Source organism: Panthera uncia, chromosome D2 (genome assembly GCF_023721935.1).
Source record: "Panthera uncia isolate 11264 chromosome D2, Puncia_PCG_1.0, whole genome shotgun sequence".
NCBI classification, from domain to species: domain Eukaryota; kingdom Metazoa; phylum Chordata; class Mammalia; order Carnivora; family Felidae; genus Panthera; species Panthera uncia.
Genome location: NC_064818.1, coordinates 69,608,113 through 69,635,322, shown reverse-complemented (window position 1 = coordinate 69,635,322; position 27,210 = coordinate 69,608,113). Strand labels below are relative to the sequence as shown.

Sequence of the window (27,210 nt, the reverse complement as noted above, 5' to 3'; positions counted from 1 at the left end):
GGGGAGGGGAGGGGGGAGGGGAGGGAAGAGGAGGGAAGAGGGAGGGAGAAAGAAAGAACAGAACAGAACAGAACAGAAAAGAAAAGAAAAGAAAAGAAAAGAAAAAAGAAAAGAAAAGGAAATATGAAGAGGAGAATAATAACAGAAATCTCTTAAATAGAAAAGTCATATAATAAAGAAAATTAACATAACTAAAAGCTGGCTTCATGAAGGCTAATAAAATTAATAACCCCCTAGCAAAACTTACCAAGAAAAAAATATGAATTACATTATCAAAAAGGAAAAGAGAAACATCACTACTGATGCTACGAAATAAATAAATAAATAAGACATTAAGAACAACTCCTACCAATACATTTAACATTTTCGATGAAAGGAATAATTCCTTAAATAGTACAACTTGACAAAACCAACAGAAGAAGAAATTAAAATTACAAATATCCTTCATGCAAAAAACCCAAACAAAATATAACCAAATTTAATCTAGCACTATATAATAAGAATAAATTTAACAGTATTGCCAACAGAAGCATGTGTAAAAATTTGGAGGCTCATGAAACAGCACTGCTATGTTGGGGAGCTGAAAGTCATTCAGTGAATCAGTGGGGAATGTCTGATGCTGAGACTGTACAGGGTGATCCAGATGACAATGGTATAACAATAGAGAGGAGAGACTTAACAGTTACTATGATTGGTTCAAGGAGAGAAAGTATAAATTTAATTGCATTTTTCCCGTGAGCAGCTAAGTTTACTTAATATTTTTGCATTTAATTCACAAAATCATTTGCTGATACAGTATGAAAATCATCCCATGCCTAGCATGAAACCCTTTCAGAGCAAAACAAACAAAAACAAAAAGACAGCTATACAGAAGGCAATCCTCAAAAACACTGAAAGGCAAATATGACAACCCCTGCTGCATGAGGCAAAAGTTTACAGAGGAAGCAAACAACAGATCTACAAAGAGCCTGGAAGGAAAATCTGGAGAGAGATTCTTTGAACAATTAGGATATTGAAAAACTATCCAGTATGTGGGCCTAAACGGGAATCTGGGAAGCCACATGCATCCCCAGGGAAAAACTACATGCTCAAAAAAGACCTAAGAAGACTCTACATTATCACCTCTGGCTACTTTTTAGACTGAAAGCCAGAAGGAAATGAAGGCTAAGGCAGAGGCATAAACAATGGAGCTAAACACTGGAGGAATGCCCCACAAGAGTTAATCTGCAAAGACTAGGAGAGTTATTTATTTTGCCCTTGGCTTCATGCATTCAGGGAAATCTTTGTCACTAGATGACCACAAACTAAAAGAACAAAATCCTTAGAGAGCATACCCAACAAAGAATACAGTCATTACAGAAGTAGTTTAGAAAAATCCCTAACTACAACCCACATAAGCAAAAGAAAAAACAAACCCTGAGAGAGAAGACTCTGATTTCCAGAATTATCACATTACAATAATAAAAAATTACCAAGCATGCAAAGAAATAAAGTATGGCCATTCACAGAGGTTAGCAGAAATTGTCCCCATGGAAACAGACACTGAACTTGGTATTTCTAATGTTTCTACAATACATTCTAAGTTTCAAACAACTAACTTATTTTTTAAAACTTTGTGGCATGACTCTTCTTGAATTGAGTGCCATACTGACATGTTAATCTAGATCAGAGCTCCACACACTACTGGCCTATTGCCTGTTTGTGTAAGTGAAGATGTACTGGAATTCAGCTACACCCATTTGTTCACATATGTCTAAGACTGCTAACATGTTGCAAGAGCAGGGATGAGTAGTGGCAACAGAAACCATCTAGCCTGCAAAGCCTAAAATATCGACTATCTGGCCTTTTACAGAAAAAACATTGCCAATATCGGTCTAGATGCCTGTCACATGCCCATATGCCTTCAAATGTCTCATCTAGCTACAACTGCCCAATCTAGAGTCCCTGATCAAATAAACATGCTGTGCTATTTAAAATACAGGAATGGCCACTACTGAGTGCAGGAAAGCCAGCACAAACAAACATTAAACAAAACTAAAATTGAATCAATTGGAATTATTGTCCTCTATCCTGGCTGTGAATGCAAAATTTGATCAAAACATTATAAAAATAAGAGAAATTCAGTAGTTGTAATACTACAAAGTCTCTGAGACAATAAATCCTGTTTAATTAAAAAAAAATGGTTTTAGTGCTGGCAACAACCACTAAAGGAATAAGGAATAGTCAAATACACTTGGGGAGTCTATATGCAGAGTCACCTTTGCAAGCCATCCTTTTTTAGTTTTTTTATATTTCTGTGTTTGTTTGTTTATTTTGAGACAGAGAGAGCATGAGTGAGTGTGGGAGGAGCAGAGAGAGAGAGGGAGAGAGAGAATCCCAAGCAGGCTCCACACTATCACAGCACAGAGCCTAACATGGGGCCCGATTCCATAAACTGTGAGATCATGACCTGAGGCGCAATCAAGAGTCCAACACTTAACTGAGCCACCCAGGCACCCCTGGAAGTTTTTTATAAAACAATGTTTTTAGTTAAAATACTGTTTAACAGTTTATTAATTCCTTTTTAAGCAAAATGAAGAGTGGGCTCCTGGTGGCTTTTTAATCTCACGGTTTGTGAGATTGAGCCCCACATTGGGCTCTGTGCTGACAGCACAAAGCCTGCTTGGCACATTCTCTCTCTGTCCCTCTGCCCCTCTCCACCCCCACTCCTGCTCATTCACACCCTCTCTCTCTGCCCCTGCCCCACTCGTGCACACTCTCTCTCAAAATAAATAAACATAAAAAAAAAGAATTGAAAAACAATGTTTTAAACAAAATAAAGAGTACTTCTAGGTTATATTCATTGGTATTAGCTCTCTTCCTTTCCGCATGGTGATACATTATTGTATTACACAGCTGAGCTTGCATGTGTTGTAGTTTCCTCACCAGTGCACTGTGCGCCCTCCACTCTTAAGTCTGTATTCTCCATCCACCTGACCCCTAATAAAAAGGCAGGTGACCTCATCTGCTAGAGCAGTAGTCTTCACACTTTAATTACATGCTCCCCTGTCAGTAAAAATTTTTATCACATAACTCAAATATATGTATATTTACATTTAAATAAACACGTACTATTTAAAATATTGTGTACTATAAAGTATAAATTTTTAAACTCAAAATTAAAAATAACACTATTAGAAGTCCTAACATTTTCTTCCCACACTCCAGTAAGTCGTCTTAGAGACCACCCCACTTTAGAGAACGCTGATTTGAATAAACCGTATTCTGGCCACATAAGTATTCCACCATAGAAGTGCACTAACCAAGCCAACTATAATAGTTGACTGGCATCAGCACGCACTAACTAAAATTCCTCTACAGACTGGCCTCAGTGATAACAAACAGTATATCTTAGATGTGCTTAGCTCTCACATCTGATAGGACAGAACTACCCATAATACACTCTCTGCATGATTTGAGGTGAAAAATAATTGACTTCTGGTAGAATGCCACAATTAAGACCATCACCATGTCTCCTCCAGCAAATAAAACCTTTTACTATGATCCTTCAAAATAACTGTATTCCCATTGCAAATCTTTCCCAGTCTCAACCAGGATTCAAATAGTTGCCAAGGCAAAACAGTGCCTTTAGGATGAATCTTACTAAGACCACATCAAAATAGCTTTCAGTGTTTTACCCTTTCAGCTATTGTGTGTCAATACTCATCTGTAGATAAGTTGTACTGGAATTGACGGAAGCCATTCTGGGTACTCAAAAGTCTTTCATTCAAATACTTAAACATCTGGGGGCACCTGGGTGGCTTGGTCGGTTAAGCGTCCGACTTCGGCTCAGGTCACGATCTCACGGTCCGTGAGTTTGAGCCCCGCGTCGGGCTCTGTGCTGACAGCTCAGAGCCTGGAGCCTGCTTCCGATTCTGTGTCTCCCTCTCTCTCTGACCCTCCCCAATTCATGCTCTGTCTCTCTCTGTCTCAAAAATAAATAAACGTTAAAAAAAAAAATTAAAAAAAAAATACTTAAACATCTGTGGGCCAAATACTATAATTAGGCATTTACTTCAAGATTTCTGGCCATGTTAAATATGGCTAATGTCAAGTTGACTTCATGCGTACTGAGCACGGAAGCTACACAAATGAGAACAAGAAATTAAGTTACCAGGCAAGATACTTCATTTTTGAAAAGATCTGATTCAGTTGTACTCATTTATTTTCTACTGATTGTAAGAGAGAGAATGTATTATTCACTCCTCATGTTTCCGTGCGGAGGGATTTTAATTAGAGTGAAACTCCTGGCCTCTCTGCCCACACCTCACTGCTTCCTTCCTCCTCAGTGGAGAAGACATGGCTTCTGACTGGAAAAGTAAGGAGAAAAAACTGAGTATGAAAGACTGAGTCAACTCCAGGCTGAGAGGGTGCATTATGCCTACTTTCTTCCATGCAATAGAAGGGTCTTGCCCAGAAACGTGGACCCTCAGTTGCTGAACTCTGCCTGTGGGTAAATTTAATTTTGAAGTGAACTATTAGATAATCCATTATGGCCATACATGAAATCCATGTTCTCTGTATCTGCACTGATAAAGCTGATATTTTAACCATTATCTATCTGACTTTTCAGCCTATCTCTCAACAAATTCTGAACTCTAAAATCTTAATAATTATATTCCCAAATATGAGAATTCTAGCTCATCAATGCATTTTTCCTCAGCATTGCCTTAAGTCACTGAGATGACGATACAGTGCAAGCATTTTTTAGTCATAGTCTCTTGCACATAGTATTATTCTTTTCAAATTCATCTACTATCTATAATAAGGACAACCTCTTCCCCTTCTGGCTGAACTGACTTCACATCTACTAATTATTCTGAAATCTTAAGCTGTCTATATTTTTCCTATTCACTTTCAGGTACCATATGGTTGAGGTAAAGGTAAAATAGTATTATCTTACTACTGGCTCAAGTAGTATTTCAGAATGAAATGAATGGTATGAATAGAATCGTGTACGTCAAACAGAGCCAAGTGGATCAGACAGCTAAAATTTCACAGCATCTTCTTTTCAAGGATCCAAATATTAATTAGTACTTATGTCAACCATTCAGAGTGTTAATTCCCATCATTCATGGCAGACCAAAGACAAGGAGGAAAGGGAAGTACACAAAGTATGAATCAACCTGCATTATTATTGTTGTTAAAAATAAAACTCAATAGACCACCATACTTAAGGAATTAATTTAATCTTCTGGTTAACTGAATAATATGATTAACTGAAACTCAACCAGAATACCTTTTTCAATGATTTGTTGCTAAATATGTTCCTGAATTTTTTTTAATTGCTGTGTTACCAAATTACCACAAACTTAGAAACCTCAAAGACATCCATTTATTACTTCACAGGTCAGAAGCCCCTGTTGACTCAAATGAATACTAGCTGAGCTGGGCTCTTATCTGGAAGCTTTTGAAAAGAATCCACTTCTAAATGCATTCGGCTTGTTGACAGAATTCAGTTCCTTGAGGTTATAGGGCTGAGATTCCCATTTCCTTGACAACTATTGGCCAGGGGGTACTCTTAGCTCCTAGAGACTCCTCTCCAGTCATTTAGACATGGTCCCCTCCATCTTCCAACCAGAAGGGTATGTCAAATCGTCCTTGTGCCTCCAATCTTTGACTTCCCCTTCTACCAGCAACCTGAGAAAACTGCTTTTAAGGGGTTCATGTGACTTGATTAAAACTACTCAAATAATCTCCCTTTTGCCATATAACATAAATCGTGACAGTAACACCAGGGGGCAAAGGTCATCTTAAAATTATGCCTACCAAACTTCCTATATTATTAAATTTTTGGAAACATAACTGCTTTCATAACTCAAGATGGTTAAATACCTCAGAAACATCATTATGAAAGTTAATTTTTATACATCCAAAGTTTAAGATTAGTTTGATTTAATCCTGACTACATAAGACACCCTGGAAATTATTTTTTTAAGTCACAGATAAAAATTAATTTACATCGTTTGACTTTCTCCCCAAGTGGACTGAAGAAAAATATATACACATAGTCATTCACTGATTCAAAACTATTTATTGAATGTGGCAATATTCTTGGCATGGGGGATAAAACAGTGAACTTAAAAGGTTCCTAGAAAGTAGATTAGTGGTGATCTAGTGCTGGGGAGTGGGGAAGAGAATGGGGAGTGACTGCTCTTGGGTACAGGTTTATTTTATGGAATGATAAAATGTTCCAAAATTACTATTATAGTTTCACAACTGTAAGTATAGTTTAAAAAACATTAAATCATGTACTTTAAACTGGCAAAGTTTGTAGTATATAAGTTATATCTTGATAAAGCTGTTAATATAAAAAGTGAAAAAAACACAGGGAAAATTCTGTCTCTGCCCTTCTGGACATTACATTCCAGGACAACGCTGTCCAGCAGGACTTCCTGCAATGATAGAAAAATTCTACATATTTACCATTCAACATGGTAGCCACTCAGCACATGTGGCTATCGAGCACCTGAAATATAGTCAGTGCAACAAAGGAACTGAACCTTTAAAATTTAATTTTAACTAATGGCTATATGTGGCTAGTAACTTCCATAGTGGACATGATTACAGAAAGAGGAAAGACAATACACAAATAGCAAATAAATGGGTAAAGTGATAAAACACATAGAATGGGGAAGAAGACAGCACTCTCCAGCACTCTGATATATATCTACAGAAATATGTCAGGTGTATATATGTATATAAACATACGTGAACATAGTGTCTGTATGTGTCTACATGTGATATACATGTAAATACTTAGATATGAGCAATTAAAAGTAGGAAGAATTTTTTATCCTTCTATAATCTTCCTAAGTTATTGTAAAAAATAAATTTAAAAACTACTTTTGAGATCATTCCACAAGTTGAAAAAAATACTTTTTAAATTGTACATATACAGCAACCATTATTTGAGTTTCTTTCCTATAATAGTGATTCTTACCATTTTGAGATCTGAGATCACTTTTGAGAATCTTTTAAAAGCTAACCACACCCTGATTACAAAAATTCATATAAATAATATTTTGTATAAAAATCTGAGGATTCACCAACCACTCACAGCCCATCTGAGAACCAGACATCAAAAGCTCCTATTACTATACACATTCAAATAATCAACAAGCTTGGAGACAAAATATTATTATATCATAGAGAACTGTTTGATAAGCTTAGACTTTTGGCATCCCTGTCTACTATAAAACACACCCATTCATATTAACTTTGTAAAGAACAAGTTAAGAACTATGAATAACATTCTCTTTTCACTGAAAAAGGAAAAAGACATGACTGAGAAACTGAAAGAAATAGGCAAAACTTTAGAAAAGCTACAAGAATCTCAATTTGGTCCTGTAAAGAGTATGTAACTCAACCTCCCTAAGCCTCAGTTTCCTTGTGTGTAAAACAGTTATAACAATACGACTTATTTCACAAAATTGTTTTAAAAATGCAATGACATAAAATTTATCAAGTGTTCAGTAAAGCAGCAAGACAAATCCATGTAAATTTCATGGCACACTGGCAGAAATAGGTCTCAAACCCATTATCTATCAGTTTGGTACCACTCATGATCTTAGGTAACCGCTATGCTACCCAGAAATTGAGAAGATCATGAGTTTATAATTAAGGAGAAACTTACTGAATTGTAAAAGATGACTTGATATGGATAAAGAGCCAGACAGACATGATTTGGCAATTCACCTGTCACTTAGTAGCTATCAGACTTTGCATACATAATTACTTCAGGTCTTTCATTCTCTGTTCCCACTGTAAAATGAGAACAGCAGTATCTACCTCACAGGATTTTCATCAGCCATAACACACACACACACACACACACACACACACACACACACACACGTATACATATATACATACATATAAAGGTTTTCCATCACATTATAGTACTTTTCCCCTAAACTCATAATTTAAGCTTGAAATGCTAGTTTAATTGCTGTCAATATTATTCTTATATGAAATAAAACAATAAATTGAATTCTCTTGAAAAAATTCATTATTAGCATAATTATATTGTCAAAAAGTCCAAATGAAGCCTGACATTAAACTTAACATATCAAAACATGGAAAATGCTCTTAAATGTTCTGTTTTTTTATGGACACAGAGAATCAACTTGAATGTTTCTAATTTACACAGTGCTTTTTTTTAAAAAAAAAACACGCTTATATTTTACCTATAAAAATAGTAAGTACCTTCCCCTCCCCACTGGGAGAGAAAGCGGAGGTGGGGTCCCTTTAGTGAGACCTGCCCTGCACTAAACCAATACCAGCAAAGAGGCAGCACCCCTGCACCTCATCACTGGAGTTTGGACCATCCCCACCCTGCACTAAGCAAATGCTGGCAGAGTCAGCACCCCCTACCCTCCCAACTAGAAAACAGAAACAGATTACAAAGAGGAAGATGGTGAAAAACGAGATCTTTCAAATCTTCTGTATGAAGTCCTGGGTACACTCTCAGGCAGCCCATACATGAAACAGATCTGAATCAACAAAACAAAAACTTTTAGAATTTAACCATGGTATGGAATATCATCCGTATCTCAGAATGGCAGCAGATGAGTAAGGCAGAACAGAATAGTACAACCAAGGCTCTGGAAACTAAACTGGCATTCAAATCTCAGCGCAAAAATGGATCATCGCACTCCTAGGTACATACTCAAGAGAAATAAAAACACACATCCACACAAAAATTTGGTACAAAAAATTCATGGCAGCATTATTCATAATGGTCAAAAGGTAGAAACAACTCAAATGTCCAACAACTGATGACTGGATTAACAAAATGTAGAATGTCAATACAATAGAGTATTATTCAGCAATAAAAAAAAATGGACACATGCTACATGAATGACACTTCAAAACATGCTAAGTGAAAAAAGCCCATGACAAAAGACTGGAATCACTACATTGATTCCATTTATACAACATGTCCACAGTAGGCAAGTTCACAGAGACAGAAAGTAAATTAGTGGCTATCCAGATTAGTGGAGTTGGCAGGAAGGGGAAATATGGAATGAGTGCTGATGAAAATGGGGTTTCTTTAAGGGGTGATATAAAAAAGTTCTAAAATTAGATAATGGTAATGGTTGCATCACTCTCCAAATATCCTAAAAACAAATGAACCATTTAAAAATATGAATAGTATGGCATATAAATTACAACTCAATAATTGTTATATAAATAATAAAAAGTGAAGGTCATGTATGCTGAACCAAAACAAGTTGAAGGCCTCCTACAGCAGAACATTTAGTGTATGCAGAATCTCATGCACAATACTCAAAATATCCAGGATATAATCCAAAATTACTTGCCATACCAAGAAACAAGAAAATCTCAACTCATTTGAAAAAAAGATGATCAGAGGTACCATCACTGATATGGCAAAGATGCTGAAAATTGTCTGCGAAGAATCTTAAAGCAGGTATCAGAAAAACAGCACAAGCAGCTGCAGACACTTTCAAAACAAATATAAAAATAGAAGTCTCAAGCAAAGAAACAGAAGACATAAAGAATGAAATGGAAAATGTAATCGTTGGGGGCGGGGGGTGCAGCCCCTGGGTGACTCAGTCAGTTAAGTGTCCAACTCTTGATTTCAGCTCAGGTCATGATCTCACAGTTCGAGATCAAGCCCTGCATTTGGCTCTGCACTGATGGCACGAAGCCTGCTTGGGATTCTGTCTCTCTCTCCTTGCCCTTCCCCTGCTTGTGCATGTTCTCTCAAAATAAATAAATAAACTTTTAGAAAAAGAAAATATAATAAATGAAACTTTCTATACCAACTCACAAGATGGGCCCAATAGCAGAATGAAGATGATAGAGGAAACAATCAGGGAACGTATAGATAAATAAAAGTTATCCAACCTGAACAGAAAGGAAACAGTCTGAACAGAACTTCAGTGACCAAGAAGTCAATAAGAAAAGATGTAACATCTGTTTCTTTGGCGTCACAGGAAAGAAGAAAGAGTGTGGAAATGAAAAAAATACTTGAAGAAATGATAACAAAAATTTTACAAATTCTGAAAAATATATAAAGGTACAGAGCAAGAAGCAGAGCAAATAACAAGATAAACTTAAAAAATTGACACCCATACACATCATAATCAAATTTCTGAAAACTGAAGACAAAAAAAGAAAGCCAGAGGAAAATTACACATTAGCTGCAGAACAACCATTTGAATGACAACAGATTCCTCATCAGAAACCTTGGAGTCACTGTTTTAAATACTTTAGCTCTCAAAAAAGAGATATGACCAAATTTGTGTTCTATAAAGCAAACTCTGCAGCAAGAAAGAAGAGATTAGCAAGCAAAAAATTAGAAGCAAAGAGATCAGTTAAAGAGCTACCGTAACAACCCAGTAGAGAAAAATTCAGGATTTAACTAAAACAATGGCCATAGAGATGAAAAGGATGACAAACCTTGAGAATGGCAGCATCACATACGTGTACAGATGGACTTACGGGAAAAACTGTCTTTGCGGCACCTGGCTGGCTCAGTCGATTGGGTATCCGACTTTGGCTCAGGTCATGATCTCACAGTTTGTGAGTTTGGGCCCCACGTCGGGCTCTGTGCTGATAGCTCAGAGCCTGGAGCCTGCTTCCAATTCTGTGTGTGTGTCTCTCTCTGCCCACCCCACCCCCACCCCCCTCTTGTGTTCTGTCTCTCAAAAATAAATAAATGTAAAAAAAAAATTTTTTTTTAATAAACTGTCTTTCCAGCAAGAATGACTGGGTGGTGCCCCTGCAAACCAGAGTACGGAAGCTGTCACAAGGAAGAGAAAGCTGAAGACAGAAATACCCTAATTCTGTGTATGAACCCACACAAGATTCAGGCTTAATCTGAGCAGCTCATATGAGGAACAGACCCAACAGCAGCTTACTAAAGTTTCTCAGAACTGAATTAAAACTTAAAACACTGCACAAGTCTCAGACTAATCCATGAATGCCATGTGTACATTCAGATCCAAAAGCTTTGAAAACAGAACTGAGATTAGAACAACTGTCCTCAGAATGCATGACAAAGAATTAGCTATTAGAACCCTATGGCTTAATAAAATTAACAAGTAAATAGATCAATAAATCAACATTCCCCAGAACATAACAAGATCCATAACCTATACAGCATAATATTCACGATGCCAAGAATAAATCCAAAATTCACTGAGCATGCAAAGAACTAGGAAAATGTAAACAATTCTCAAGGGAAAAGATAATGGATGTCAATCCTGAGACGATCCAAACATTTGCATCATCAGACAGACATTAACTATTATAACTAAACTCCACAAGGCAAAACTAAGGACACTAAAATAAAATCAAAAGAGAAAAATTCTCAACGGGGAAATATAAATCATAAAAAAGAACAAAATGGAAATGCTAAGACTGAAAAATACATCTTAAATTTTTAAAAGTGACTGGATGGGTTCAAAAGCAAAATGGAGATGAGAGAAGCAACAGTCAGTGAAGTTAATAATAGTTCAAAAGAAATAATACAATCTGAAAAAAGAGAAAAGTTAAAAAAAAAAAAATCAGAACCTCAACAAACTGTGGAGCTAAATCAAAAACCTAACATTAGTGTCACTGAGGTCCCAGAAAAAGAAACAAGATTACTGAAAAAATATGTTAAAAAAATAATTTTTTAAAATCCCATTTTGGTGAAACACATAAATATAAATTTAAGAAGCTGAACAAACCCTACCCACAGTAAATTTAAAGAAAGCTACATTCAGATACATCATAATCTGAACTACTTAAAACAGAAAATGTAGAAAAATCTTGAAAGCAGCTAGAGAAAAATGACATTATACATAAAACAAAAGCAATTAGAACCACTGCAGACTTCCCACCAGAAAACATGGAAGGCCAGAAAAGAATTGAGCAACGTATTTAAAGAGGGGCGCTTGGCTGGCTCAGTCAGTAGAGCGTGCAACTCTTGATCTCGGGGTGGTGAGTTTGAGCCCCATGTTAGCTGTAGAAATTACTTAAAAATAAAAAATCTTTAAAATAAATAAAAAATAAAATGCTGAAAGGAAAGAACTGACCACCTAGAATTCTATACCTGCAAAAACATCCCTCACAAAAGAGGTCAATATAAAGGTATTATTTTAGGCCAAAAAAATTTTTAAGAAAATACATCAGCAACAGTCATGTTTGAAAAGAAATACAAACAAGACAAAAGAAAAAGAAAAAGAAAAAGAAAAAAGAAAAGAAAAGGAAAAGAAAAGAAAAGAAAAGAAAAGAAAAGAAAAGAGGTTCATACTAAAGGAAAATGACCCTAAGAGGAAATTTCTATCTAGAGGTAAGCAAAAAGCAAAAGAGCGAGCAGATATCCAAGAAAATATAAAGGACAACATTTCCCCTCAAGTTCTTTATAATATGTATATTGCTGAAAGCAAAATTTACAATTTTATCTAATGAGGTTTGCCATACAAGCACATTTGATGTATATGACAACTATAGCAAAGGTGAGTGGGGATGGATAAGTGGACAAACATGGTTCCAAAACTTAATTTCACCTGAAGTAAAATAATTCTAACTCTGGATAGATTAGATTATATATTATAATATTATATATTATAATATATATATATATATAAAATAGAGTGGCTATTAATATCAAAGTAGACTTCAAAGCAGAAACAATTACCAAAGAGGCAGGAAATGATACTATGATGAATGGATCAGTTCACCAAAAAAACATAGCAGTTCTAATTGTATATGCACCCACCAAAAAAGCTTCAAAACAAAAACAAAACTAACAGAAGTGAAAGGAAACAGATCCATAATTACAGTTGGAGACTTCAACAGTCTTCTTTCAGTGACCAACTGAACCAGACAGAATATCTAGGAAGGATATACATGTCTAAACAATATCAACAACCAACTTGACCCAACTGACATTTCTATAATATTCCACTCAAGAGAATTATTTTCAACTGCACATACTAATAATCACCACAATACACCATATTTTTTCCAGACACAAGTCTTAACAAATTTATAAGGACTGATATCATACAAGGTATGTTCTTTGAACATAATGGAATTTAACTAGAAATAAATAACAGAAAAACCTTTGAAAAATCCTCAAATATCTGAAAATTTAAAAAATTGCTCACATAAGCCAAAAAAGATGTCTAAAGGAAAACTGGAAAATATATTGAACTGAATAAAAACGAAAGCACTACATAACAATATGTGAGATGCAGCTAAAGCAGTGCTTAGAAGAACACATATAGCATTAAAATGCTTTTATTAGAAAGGGAAAAAACCTTTCAAATTAACAATCTAAGCTTTTCATCTTAGGAAATTAGAATAAGAAAAGCAAATTAAAACCAAAGGAAGCAGCATTCAATGAAACTGAAAACAACAAAAGAAAAAAATAGTGGAAATCAATGAAACCAAACATATTCTTTGAAAAGATCATTAATATCAATAATTATATAGACAGACTAAGCAAGAAAAAAGAAAATGTAAAGTACCAGTATCAGAAATAGAAGAAATATTACTAAAGACTCCACAGACTCTAAAAGGATAATAAGGGAGTATTATACACAATTTTAAGCCCACAAATTTGAAAACTTAGATGAAATGGTCAATCTAAGACAACCTACTAAAACTCATTCAAAAAGAAATCAATGAAATGAATGTCCCTACATCTATTTTAAAATCTCAATTCAGGGGTGCCTGGGTGGCTCAGTCGGTTAAGCATCCGACTCTTGATTTCATCTCAGGTCATGATCTGACAGTTCACGAATTCAAGCCCGAAGACAGGCTCTGGACTGATAGTGCTGAACCTTCTTGGGATTCTCTCTCCCTCTCTGTCCCTCCCCCCTTCTCTCTCTCTCAAAAATCAATAAATAAACTTTTTAAAAAATTGAAATCATAGTTGCAAGCCTTTCCACAGAAAATCTCAGGTCCAGCTGGCATCACTGATGAATTTTACCAACATTTGAGAAAAAAGTAATACTAGTCCTACATAAATTCTTCCAGAAAACAGAAAAGGGGGCAATTTCTAATTCATTTTATAGGGCTACCATTATCATAAGAAAAGCCATTAAAGAAAATTACAAAGCAGTATCTTTTGAGAATACAGAAGCAAAAATCCTCAACAAAACAGCAAATCAAATACACCAATATACAAAAATTACAATATATTGTGACCAAGTGGGGTTTATCCCATAAATTATATTTATATAATTATAAAGGAAGAAGTAAAATGGTCTCCATGCACAGATAACCTAATTGTCTATGTAGAAAATTCCAAGGAATCTATATAAGAAAAGCTACTAAAACTAAGTGGGTTTAGCAACATTGCAGGATACAAAGTCAACATCATTCATCATCAGAGACACACAAATCAAAACCACAATGAGATACCACCTCATACCTGTCAGAACGGCTAAAATTAACAATTCAGGAAAAAACAGGTGTTGGCAAGGATGCAGAGAAAAAGGAGTCCTTTTGTACTGTTGGTGGGAATGCAAACTGGTGCAGCCACTCCGGAAAACAGTATGGAGATTTCTCAAAAAATTAAAAATAGAAATACACTAAGGACTAGCAATTGCACTACTAGATATTTACACAAAGGATAGAAAAATGCTAATTCAAAGGGGCACATGAACCCCAATGTTTATACCAGTGCTATCAACAATAGCCAAATTGGGACACCTGGGTGGCTCAGTCAGTTAAGTGTCCAACTTCGGCTCAGGTCATGATCTCAGTTCATGAGTTCAAGCCCGGCATCAGGCTCTCTGCTGTCAGTACTTTGCCCACTTCAGATCCTCTGTCTCCCTCTCTCTTTCTCTGCCTCTGCCTCTCATTCTCTCTCTCAAAAAATAAATAAACATTTACAAAACAGCCAAATTATAGAAAACGCCCAATGTCCATCAATCGATGAATGAATAAAGAAATATGGTATGTATGTATGTATGTATGTATGTATATATGTGTGTGTACACATACACTATGGAATACTACTCGGCAATCAAAAAGAATGAAATCCTGCCATTTGCAACAACATGGATCGAACTAGAGTGTATTATGCTAAGTGAAATAAGTCAGGCAGAGAAAGACAACTATCATATGATTTCACTCATATGTGGAATTTAAGAAACACAGATGAACATAGGGGAAGAGAAGGAAAAATAAGATAAAAACAGAGAGGGAGGCAAACCATAAGAGACCCTTAAATACAGAGAAACAAACTGAGGGTTGCTGGAGGGATGTTGAGTGGGGGGATGGCTAAATGGGTGATGGGCATTAAGGAGGGCACTTGTTGGGATAAACAATGGGTGTTAAATGTAAGTGATGAATCACTGGGTCCTACTACTGAAACCAATATTATACTGTATGTTAACTAACTTGAATTTAAATAAAATTTTAAAAACTCAATTGTATTCCCACATAATAAAAATGATCAAATGGAAACAAACTGAAAGAAATAACATCAATTACAATAGCATCAAAGAACACAAACTATTTGGGTATAAATCTAACAAAATACATGTAGGATCTATACCTAATAACTACAAAACAGTGATGCAAGAAATAAATGAACACCTAAATAAATGAAGAAATGTATCATGTTGGTGGACTGGAGAAGCCAGTATTGTTTAGATGTCAGTTCTTCCCAAAATGATCCCAAGTCAACAAAATCCCACTCAGTAGGATTTTTTTTTTTTGAATTGACAAACTGATTCTAATATGTGGAAAAGCAAATAACTGAAAAAGCTAGATGAGTTTTCAAAAATAAAAAGTTATAGGAATCTCACTATCTAATTTCAAGAATTACTGTAAAGCAACAATAGTCAAAAAAAGAGAGAGACTCTCAAAAGGACATACACATGGATCAAAGGAACAGAACATAGTCAAGAAACAGATACAGACATAGAGATACCCAATTGATTTTTAACAAAGGTACAAAGACATCAATGAAAAAAGGATCATCTTTTCAACAGTCATCTCATAATGAAAAAGGGGTCAATTTATCAAAAGGAATTCTATGCACTTAATAACAGAGCGTCAAAATACATGAGGCAAAACAGGTAAGACTACAGGGGTAAAAAAGATAAATGCAAAATTATAACTGAAGATTTTAATACCACTCTCCCAATAACTGACAGAAATAGGCAGAAAATCAAAGGTTTCAGAAAACTTGAACAAAACTGTGAATCAACTCAATCTCCTGAAATGTATAGAACGTTCCATCCATCATACACATTCTTTTCACATGCACAAGGAATGTTTACCATGATGGACAATATTCTGGAAAATAAATCTTAACAAATTCTAGTTATACAGTCATATATATACATATATTACTTAAATTGAACTTGTAGTTATATATGTTAAATCAAATGAAGGCAACATCAAATGAAAGCAATATAATTCATAATACCAACAAATAGAAAAATGATATGATCACCTCAATAGATGCAGAAAAAGTATTCAACACAATCCAATATCCATCCCAATAAAAACTCTCAGCAAACTAGGAACAGGAAAAAGCATCCTCAATGCAATAAAAGAGATTTACAAAAAATTTACAGATAACATATTAATGGTTACAGATTAAATATTGTCCCCCTAAATCAAGAATGACATACAGTTGACCCCTGCCATCACATGTATAGATCACTGCAATGGAGATTCTAGGCAGTGAAATAAGGCAAGAAAATAAAAGGCATCCAGATTGCAAACAAAGGAGTAAAGGTATCTTTATTTGCAAACAACATAATCATCTATTCAAAATATCATAAGGAATCTATAGAAATCTACTACAACTAATGAGCTTAGTAAGAATGAAAGACACAAGATTAACTTTAAAAAAACCAGTTGTGGGGCGCCTGGGTGGCTCAGTCGGTTAAGCGGCGGACTTCGGCTCAGGTCATGATCTCACGGTCCGTGGGTTGGAGCCCCACGTCAGGCTCTGTGCTGAAAGCTCAGAGCCTGGAGCCTGTTTCAGATTCTGTGTCTCCCTCTCTCTGACCCTCCCCCATTCATGCTCTGTCTCTCTCTGTCTCAAAAATAAATAAATGTTAAAAAAAAAAAAATTTTTTTTTAAAACAGTTGTATTTCCATATAATAGCAACAATCAGAAATTAAAAGTAGGGGCGCCTGGGTGGCGCAGTCGGTTAAGCGTCCGACTTCAGCCAGGTCACGATCTCGCGGTCCGTGAGTTCGAGCCCCGCGTCAGGCTCTGGGCTGATGGCTCGGAGCCTGGAGCCTGTTTCCGATTCTGTGTCTCCCTCTCTCTCTGCCCCCCCCCCGTTCATGCTCTGTCTCTCTCTGCCCAAAAAAAAAAAAAAAAACTTAAAAAAAAAAAAAAAAAAAGAAATTAAAAGTAAAAATATTATAGTTTATAACAGCATCCAAAAATGTATTTAGGGAAAAACTGACAAGTGTTGTAAGATTCAGTAAAAATTTTTAAATTTTGCTGAGAGATTAAAGAAGACCTAAATAAAAGGAGAGATATACCATGCTCATGAGTCAGAAAAAATATTAATAAGAGGTCAATTGTCCCCCCAAACTGGTCTATAACTTCAACACAATCCCAAGTAAAATCTCTGCAGACTTTTTTGGAGAAATTGGCAAGATGATTCTGAAATTCATAAGGAAATTAAAAGAACCTGGAATAGCCAAAATAATTGAAAAAAGGACAAAATTGAAGGACGTAATATTTGCTGAGTTCAAGACTTATAAAGCTACAATAACCAAGATATCATTGTCTTGACATACAAACAGACAAAGAGATCAATGGAACAGAGTAGAATCCACAAATAAACACACAAATATACGAACAACTGGTTTTGGCCAAGATATAAAGCTACTTATCAGAGAAAGGATAGTCTTCTTAAAATGGTCCCGGAACAACTGAATTTCTATATGTAAAAAAAGAAAGAAAGAAAGAATTGAGATCCCCACCTCTCACCATATGCAGAAATTAACTCAAACTATAAATGTAAAGTCTAAAACTACAAAACTTCTAGAAAAAAATTCAAGAGGAATTATAAGCTAGGCAAAGGTCTCGTAGATATAACACCAAAAATGTAACGCCTAAAAGAAAGAAATGAATTCATCAAATTTAAAGCTTGTGTTCTTTGGAGCACCTGGGTGGCTCAGTCAGTTAAGCATCTGACTTTGGCTGAGGTCATGATCTCATGGCTCGTGGGTTTGAGCCCCTCATCAGGCTCCGCACTAACAGCTCAGAGCCTGGAGCCTGCTTCAGATTGTGTCTCTCCTCCCCCACTTGTGTTTTCTCTCTTTTTCTCTCTCCCTCTCCCTCTCTCCCCCCTCAAAAATAAGTAAGTTAACATTTTTTTAAAAAATGGTTAACACTTTTGTTCTTTGAAAACAAATTCTCTGTTCAGAGAATAAAAAGACAAGCCCCAGCCAAGAAAAAAAACATTTGCAAATGATATATCTGATATGGAACTAATATCCAGAATGTGAAAAAAACTCATAAAAATCAGTAACAAAAATGTTTTTAAATGTGCAAGTTTTGAACAGATACCTCTCCAAAGAAGATATACAGATGGCAAGTAAGCACATGACAAGATGCTCAACACCATTAGTCATTAGAAAAATGCAAATTAAACCACAATGACATATCACTACATACAAATTAGAACTGCCAAAATTTAGAAGACTGACCACACCAAGTGTTGGTGAGAATGTGAATTAAATAGAAGATTCCTACACTGCTGGTGGGAATGTAAATAATAGAACCACTCTGGAAAACAGTTTGTCAGTTTGTTGAAAAGGTAAACATGTATCTGCTATGTGAACGGGTCATTCCATTCTTCAGTGTTTACCCAAGACCAATGAAAGCATATGTCCCTATAAAGACTTCTGCATAAAAGATTATACCAACTTTATACAGAATAGCCAAAAACTAGAAACAACCTACACGCCCTTCTGTGGGTGAAAAACAAATTGTGGTATATCCATACATCGGAATACTACTCAGCAATTAAAAGGAATAAACTTCTGATACACCATTAATGAATCTCAAAATAAATAAGCTGTGTGAATGAAGCCAGACAAAAAGGAATAATACACAATGTATAATTTCACTTCTATAAAATTCTAAAAAATCCATCAAGTGTATAGTGACAGAAAGCAGCTCAGTAGTTGCCTAGGGATAGGGAGAAGCAGCAGGAAGGAGAGAGAAGGATTATGAAGGGGCACATGGAACTTTTGGGTGTGATGGATATTTTTATGATTATCATTACGGTGATAGTTTCAGAGACAAAACTTTTTAAATTTTATAATTTATTGCATGTCAACTATACCTCAATAAAGGTCTTAAAATAATGGAAAAACTTATAATTCCAATTAAATAAGGAAAAAGACTGCTGTAAGAGTGTATAATAAGGGGGCACAATTTGACAAGTCAGAAAAGCCTCCTTCAGGTACTAGTGTAAGCTAAGATTTGAAAGATGTCTAGTAATCAGCCAACCAAAGACCAGACAGGAAAGAGAATAAAGACAAGTACAGAAAGAAAGAAAAAAAAAAAAAAAAAAAAACAGAAGAGTCAAATCTGCAGACAGGTGGTCTTGAAAACCATGCTACTACAAATAACTTACTTTATCAATTTAGGATCTTAGAAATATTCTATTTAGACTGTTTTAAATTTATACTGTGTAACTGTATGTTTTAATAATATAAAGAACCCATGTATATAAATTACATATTATAATCTTAGTTTAAAATAAAGAAGACTGTTGGGGCGCCTGGGTGGCTCAGTCGGTTAAGCGGCCGACTTCGGCCCAGGTCATGATCTCGCGGTCCGTGAGTTCGAGCCCCGCGTCGGGCTCTGTGCTGACAGCTCAGAGCCTGGAGCCTGTTTCAGATTCTGTGTCTCCCTCTCTCTGACCCTCCCCTGTTCATGCTTTGTCTCTCTCTGTCTCAAAAATAAATAAACGTTAAAAAAAATAAATAAAATAAAATAAAATAAAATAAAATAAAATAAAATAAAGACTGTTACCAGAAAGGAAGGGGGGTTGGGCTGGGAATTAAGGAGTACACTTACTGCAATGTGCACTGGGTGTTGTATGAAGTGTTGAATCACTATATTGTATACCTGAAACTATTATTACACTGTATGGTAACTAACTGCAACTTAAATAAAAACTTAAAAAAAACTTATGGGTGAAAGCATTAAAAAATTAAAGGAAGGAAGGAAAGGAAAGAAGGAGGGAGAAAGAGGTCAGAGAGTATTGGGTGCACCTTCAGTGTTACTGACAGTTTCTCTACTATTAATAAAAAAGATTCCAAATATGTGTTTAAAAGTAGTTAAGAAAACATATTTACATAATTAACCCTGCCCCTTTCTGTTCATAACAGCAAAGAAATTCTTAACAGTATATCTTCATTTTGCTGTCACCAGAAATAGAATACTTCTATTATAAATATGAGAATTTCAGTATCCACATTTGACTAACCTAAGAGTTTAAAAAAAAAATCTATGTACAGTGGGCACCTGGGTGGCTCAGTCAGTTAAGCATCCAAATCTTGATTTCGACTCAGGTAATGATCTCACAATTCGTGAGATGGAGCCCCATGTCGGGCTCTGCACTGACAGCACAGAGCCTGCTTGGGATATTCTCTCTCTCTCTCTCTCTCTCTCTCTCCCCCCCCCCCCCCCGTCCCTTCCCTTCGCTCACTCTGTCTCCCTCCCTTTCTCAAAATAAATAAAAATTTTCTATAAATATGTACACATTAAACATATAAGATGTAATAGATTTTAGAAAAATACCCAATAAATGTGTTTTAATAAATTTACATTTAGCAATTGTTCTTAATATAATGAAATATTTTCCAATCTCAGAGCATTAATTTAGGTTTTATATAGAAATTAGAAGTCATAGGCCCCTAAGTCACATTAACAAGAAAATGTCCAGGTCTGATCACAAAATATAAATTTATATAAATATAAATCTCAGCTATTCTACAGAAATAATTCCAAAGAACTGGTTTCTAAAAGAGAATGCCATTCCTTTTGGTAAAGTTTGCAGCAAATTGTTTTCTGAACTAATGTTCTACTAAGCTACTCAAGTAACTATTACTCAAATTAGCATATATCATATCCTTATGTTTCAAATTGGCACTGTCCTGATTCTCAGTCCTAAACATTTCAGCCTAGCTTTAGTCAAAGATCAGTATTCATTTCATTATACCTATGTGAGAAATCGCTTGTAATTCTGTTTTATTCTATTCAAATGGAAACAGATAAAAGACTACAATCAATGCTTAAAGAACTAAAGTAGCACTTTTGATACTTTTGATTCTGCACTCCACCCCCTCCCCCAACATTAATCTTTCATTCTAAATAACCATTTGAGGAATACTCTCATTCTCAGTAAAATTCCTACAGTAGGGGGAAAAAAAAAAAAAAAACAACACCTAAGTTATCATGAAACCAGCCAATTAATTTTGACACCTGCTTACCAAGATTGATCATTTTTGATATGTTTTCTAGGTTGCTATCCTTCAGTTTAGTAAAAGATTTTCAAGATAATTAACGAAGTGAGAATTTCCAGTTAAAGTCTTTCCCACTACATTATTACTTCAAATGCTGAATAAAATAAGCCACCAAACTTCAAACAAACCTTTCTTAGCTTAGCATATACTCCACCAGGAAGAATTCCCGTCTTCTAAATTGATTCTTCCCTTTAACATTAACTACCACGTTTTACCCCTAAGAGTATACATAAAACACAGAGTAGTGCCAGTTGTATTTATCTAATTAATAGCTTGTATTCCACAGAGAAATGAAAAAGTACTTACCACTACAGTACAATGAATCATATAACGACTTCCAAAGAATTTATTTATATTCAATGATTAGTTCAGGGTTCGTTAATTAACTGTATTAAAGAAACTATTCCTTACTCACTAACATATGATGTTTGTGAAATCATCTCCCCATGTTATTTAAGCTGGTTTAACTTGATCTGTGACCTTGCCTACTAACTGGGACATCTGCTAGCAAGGTTACAGGCTACAGACCTAGCTGATTAACAAGTTCCACTACTATAAAATGTATATAGAAGCTTCTCAGCACTACAGCAATCTTTGTCCTCTTTAGGTAAATGGAGCAAATCCACCCACACAAAGGCCAAAATCCCTAAATCACATATGAATCAAGCAATCTTCCTATCTATTAATAGAAAGATGTAAAAAATTGATGCAGCTTTTTTCATTTTTTGCTGCCAGTTTATATGTTCAAGATTCTTGGTAGATATAAAGGCTGGCTGAAATTGTCATAGCCCAAGTTTAAAAACACTTAAGTTAAAAAAAAAACAAAAACAACAACATTATGAACAAGCACAATTCAATAAGACATCTTTCCTTATCTTGAAACACTTTTTAAAACTTTTAATTAGCACCTCTTCCCAATTAAAAAAGTACCAAACAAAACTATACATTATACTAATTTGTGAAAGTAAGAAGTGAGAAAACATTTCAACCTATTGCCACAAATGAATGTCATAAAGCTTCATTTTGAGATTTCACTTCCAAAAGCCTGCTGTAAATTTAAATAATAGGATCTACCTAAAATTAAAGTATCCTTTAAAAAAAAATAGTTTCACAAGAGCTTTAAAGAACACTGTTTTAACTAGCAACAGTTAAAAAAAAAAAAAAAAAGGAAAATATGCTATATTTAAAACTCCCAGGACATTTTCCTAATAAAATAAAACAAAACTCCCAGGGCATTTTCCTATAACACATTAATAAGGTGGACAATATTCCTAGCTCTGCCTTAGAGACGGAGACATTTCACTCAGATTTTGCGATCATCGTGACAATAAGTATCAGTAATCTACACAGTGTTATTTCAGAGCCACAAAACAGCCAGCAAACTTCACAGTAACCATCTAAGTCTAAGAAGTTGCCTTACTTAATGCCTGTTACCTGCAGATTGTCAGGTGGCTACCCTAATGGCCTCAAGTATCTTGCTACTCCCCCGCACTCACCCATTTCTTTCCCTATCAGGCAGGAACGTAAAATTTATCCACCAATAGGGGGAATGTGTCTTTACTATTGTAACACAAACTCCTTAGGGCCTTGAGCTTCAGGAAAAAAGACGATGATGCTCTCACAGGACAGCTGATAGTGAAACAAACAGTTGGAAAAATCCATTACCTTCCCTATATTAAAGAGTCCAGATATTTCCCATTTTATGTAACCCAAAGTCACTCTTGTATTCTCAATTAAAACTGTCCTAGCAAATTCAACATAATATATTGGCTATAAGTGAACATTCTAGAGTTAAACTAGCTGATTCGGAATCATAATTCGGCCCTTACTACTGTGCAATCCTGGGCAAATTACTTAAACCCGTTGCCTCCAGTTATCTCTGTGAATCCGGCATAATAATTCTAGCAACTCACAGAGTTGTTGTGAGGAACAAACGAGATAATCCACGTCAGGCGCTTAACAGTGTTTGGCACAGAGTAACCCCATCATAAACTCTTTATTACTAAATAAACTAAAATGTTATCAACGGTTACCTCTAGAGAGAGCAGTAGGATGGGAGTAGAGGGACGTACTGGTAGACCATAACTTTTAACCTTTACATTTCTGCATTGATTGATTGTTTTGCATCGTCCAAGTATTTCAGGAGTTACTTGCACATTTTTCCATTAAAAACTAGTGACCTAACAAAACGGTGTTTGGCACCATAACTGAGTACGGAAATGCTGATGAGCAGGGGACCAGAAGTCGCTGCGGACATCTGGACCACGGAGACAGCTTCGAGTGCCCAGAGGTCGGGGCTCCGCGCGGAGCCCAGCGCCCCGAGGGCTCCAGGGCTGCAGAGGGAGGCGAGGACCCCGCTCGCGGCGCGCGCCGCGGGTGGCGCCCAGCCGGGGGACCCGGGGCCGCCTGAGAACACGGGGAGGGGGGCGAAGGATGGGAGGGGGCGCGACCGGTGCGGGGCAGGGCTGAGATGCGGAGTCCGGCGAAGGCACTTACTTGAACCTGCCCTGGCAGTGCTGGCACTGGTCCCCCACCCAGCCCGGGTCGCAGAGGCAGGTGGAGTTGACACAGCGGCCCGAGAAGCAGGAGCCGGTCCTCTCGCACGGCTTGGACTGGGACACCTGCGCGTAGAGAGCCAGGTAGAGGAAGCCATAGCACAGCAGCCAGCTGTTCCCGTCCAGCAGCCAGGAGGAGGCGCCACCACCACCGCCGCCGCCGCCCGCCGGCCGAGCCCTCCACAGCCCCGGGGCCGCCGGCTGCGGGGGGCCAATGCGGGCCCGGCCCCCCGGCTCCATCTTCCCCGGGGCCCCTGCCCGGCGGGGCTGCGCTCGCGGGCGCGGACAGCGATGCTCCAGGAGGGGAAATCCGGCCGGAGAAAACCGCGCCGCCGCCGCCGCTTCTCCTCCTCCCCCTCACCGGCGCCTGCCCCAGTCCCGCTCCCCGGTCAGGAGGGACAGATGCCAGTCGCTGTCGCCTCCGTTCGGCTCCCTCCAGTCGCACTGGAGCATCGCCTCTCGGTCTCCTGACCTTGTCCTCGGCGAGCCAAGCCCACTGCCGCCGCGCCCCGGGCCGGGCCGGAGGCGGAGAGCGGGCGGCGCGGGCGGCGAGGAGCGCTCCGGAGGGGACCTGCGGGAGGGGGAGGGGACCCCGCGCGCGGCCCCGCCTCGCCCGCGGCTCGCGCCAACTGCCTCGGCTCCAGCCCCGCGCGCCCGGTAGGGCGGGGGCCCGCGGGAGCCCCGAGGTGGGCGCGCCCAACGCGGGAGGGGGATCCGGGCAGCGGGGCTCAGCGCCGCACCGCCGGGCCGGCGGCCGGCGGCCCCCCAGCAGCCATCTTCTCCCCCCGTGCCGTCAGCCGGCCACCGGGGCTGCGGCTGGAGCCCGCGGTGCCTTGGACCGCCCGCCCCCGCTCGCGCGTGCCCACGCTCCCCCCCCCCCCCACGGACCCAGAGCTGTGGTCTCGCCCCGCCCCGACAGGGACCGGGGACTCCCCCGCGCGCGCCCACCCGGCGCGGCCCGCGAGCTGCGGGGAGACTGGCCCCCCAGGTGCGGCCCGCGTGCCCTTCCCCTCCGTGCGCTGGGGGAGCCGGGGGGGGGGTACCCGGCCCCACTCGCGCCACGCGCGCCCTGAGCCCCAGGAACGAAAAAGCAGCTCGGCCGGCTTCGCAGCTTCAGCAAAAAGAAGCCCTTCCCGTCGGCCGGCTACAGCTGCAAAAGTGCAGCGCTCTTCCCCCCGCGTTTCCCCTTCCTCCGCCCATCCTCCTGCCTATTTCTTCTTTTTTTCTTAGAAAAACTCCCAACAACACACAAAGAGCTGAGCATGTGCAGCAGGCAGAAGGCTTAAAGGCACCGCAGTCCCACGCGCTGTGGGGTCCGCAGGAACTGGGAGGGGCGGGGGCTAGGGGTCGGCGAGGGTCGCGGAGCCGCTGCCGCGGAGGGACTTCTCAGAAGGGGAGCCATTTCTTCCACGGACACGGTGACTCCCCCGCCCCCAACAAAGAGCGGCGAGGCTCTGAGCCCTGGGCGCGCCACCCCTGCCCCGTGCTGCCTCGGAACCCCAGGTATCTCCTTTTCTGCTTGTCAGTGTTTCCTCCTCCATCTGGGACAATACTGTGCCTTGAAAAATATTGCAACATCGGGGCTTCCCCCCCCCCCCTTCAGAAGGGAAGAGATGATGCCCAGAAAAGAGCCGTTTTCCTCTCTCAGCGACCGTCTTTCCTCGTTTAGGTGACTTTCCAAGATTTGATAGCGTATGCTGAAATTTTTGCTTTGTACTTTCGTGCCTTCTCTAAACAGCCTATTTCAAACCCTTGAGAAAGGAAGCCGAACCCAAAATTGCAGCCATGTATACTCGAGTTACAAGCAATGAAACGGGATCCCCACCAACGAAGAGTAGACAGTATGAAAAAGAATTTGAAATCTACCAAAGGCATTTCTGACAGCAAAAGGAGAAAAAGTTTTAGTTTGGAACCACACAGTCATATTGTTAAAATTCAACTCATGTTTATTTCGGGCGTAATGTACCCACATCATCTCTTTTAATCTTTTATCCCCACTGCGCAGAGGAAATCCTCCAGTAACCCCATTTTGCGGATGAGGATAGAGAGACTCAGAAAGGTTGAAAGGTTTGTCAATGGCAGGTTGGGGGTAAGTAATGAATGGAGCTTTAAATGCAAGGCCTCTGATTTCCATCAGTCCTGTGTCTTTTTTCCACTAGTTACCGGGCTATTTCTATTAGTAAATGCTTTGTTCTACTTTGGTGAATAAAATGCTAGTGTTGGCTTGGTTTACAAATGCCTCAGCAGTGACTTAAGAAGGGAAAACGAAGGTCCAGAAAAAGGTGGCTCTCTTAAAGGAAAAAAGGAAAACCATGACTTTCATTAATGCAACAGACAAATCACAATTCCCCCATAATATCAGTACTAGAAATGTCATCCTCAAACCTGAAAACGAGGACAGCCCCTTCTTCCTTTCACATCTTTTCTGTATCAGGATGCTCCTTAGAGACTACTTGAAATGAAGGCAGAAGGGGAGGAGAACATTCTGGAAAAAAAAAAAAAATTGAAAGGAGGATATCCTCTGGATCACACCTTTTAAATTCCATGACTGTAAAATCCAGAACTCTTTCTAGTAGTGGCCATACATGAACAATCTCTGCTGCCTTCTCCATTCTTCTCTCATGCCAGCCAAAGTTTAAAGGGAGCCACGTCTTTCTCACAGCTAATGTAGAGTAGCTTTCAGAAATGTGGAAGGTGGCCAAGTTCTTAAAACAGTCAGTGAGTGCGAAGGTAATTGAAAAGGTACACTGGAGAGCCCCTTTAACAAGAGACATCACTGCTCAGCCACATACTGACTGTGGCCTATATTCGAGCAAAGGATTTGCCCATTAAAAATATGTATCTTTTAATCTTGTAACCACTGTAATCATCTCAGTACCTCATGTTAACACTGAAGAACCTTCAGCCCCACAGGCTTCCTCTCAACTTTGCCTTTAGAATCAAGCTGAATATACTAAATCTATATAAAATTACTGTCACAAGGATCTCACAGGATCACCACTTGCCCTATATCCTTTTTTTTTTTTTGCCCTTTCATGCTGTTTTTGTCAACATTTACCGAGTAACTACTATGAATTTAAGGAAAAGAAAACAAAGATGAATAAACCATGAGGTCTAC

At 38.3% G+C, this 27,210-nt stretch overlaps 1 protein-coding gene across 1 annotated transcript in view; it reads right to left on the bottom strand.

Moving 5' to 3' along the window:
• The window catches only part of ATRNL1 (attractin like 1), a 765,177-nt gene extending 740,830 nt beyond the window's left edge, over positions 1 to 24,347 (bottom strand). Inside the window, exon 1 of the mRNA XM_049645843.1 lies at positions 24,034 to 24,347. Within this exon, the coding sequence (XP_049501800.1) occupies positions 24,034 to 24,332 (299 nt within the window). The 5' untranslated portion in view covers positions 24,333 to 24,347. The remainder of the gene's footprint in view (positions 1 to 24,033) is intronic.
• Positions 24,348 to 27,210: the final 2,863 nt, after the last annotated feature.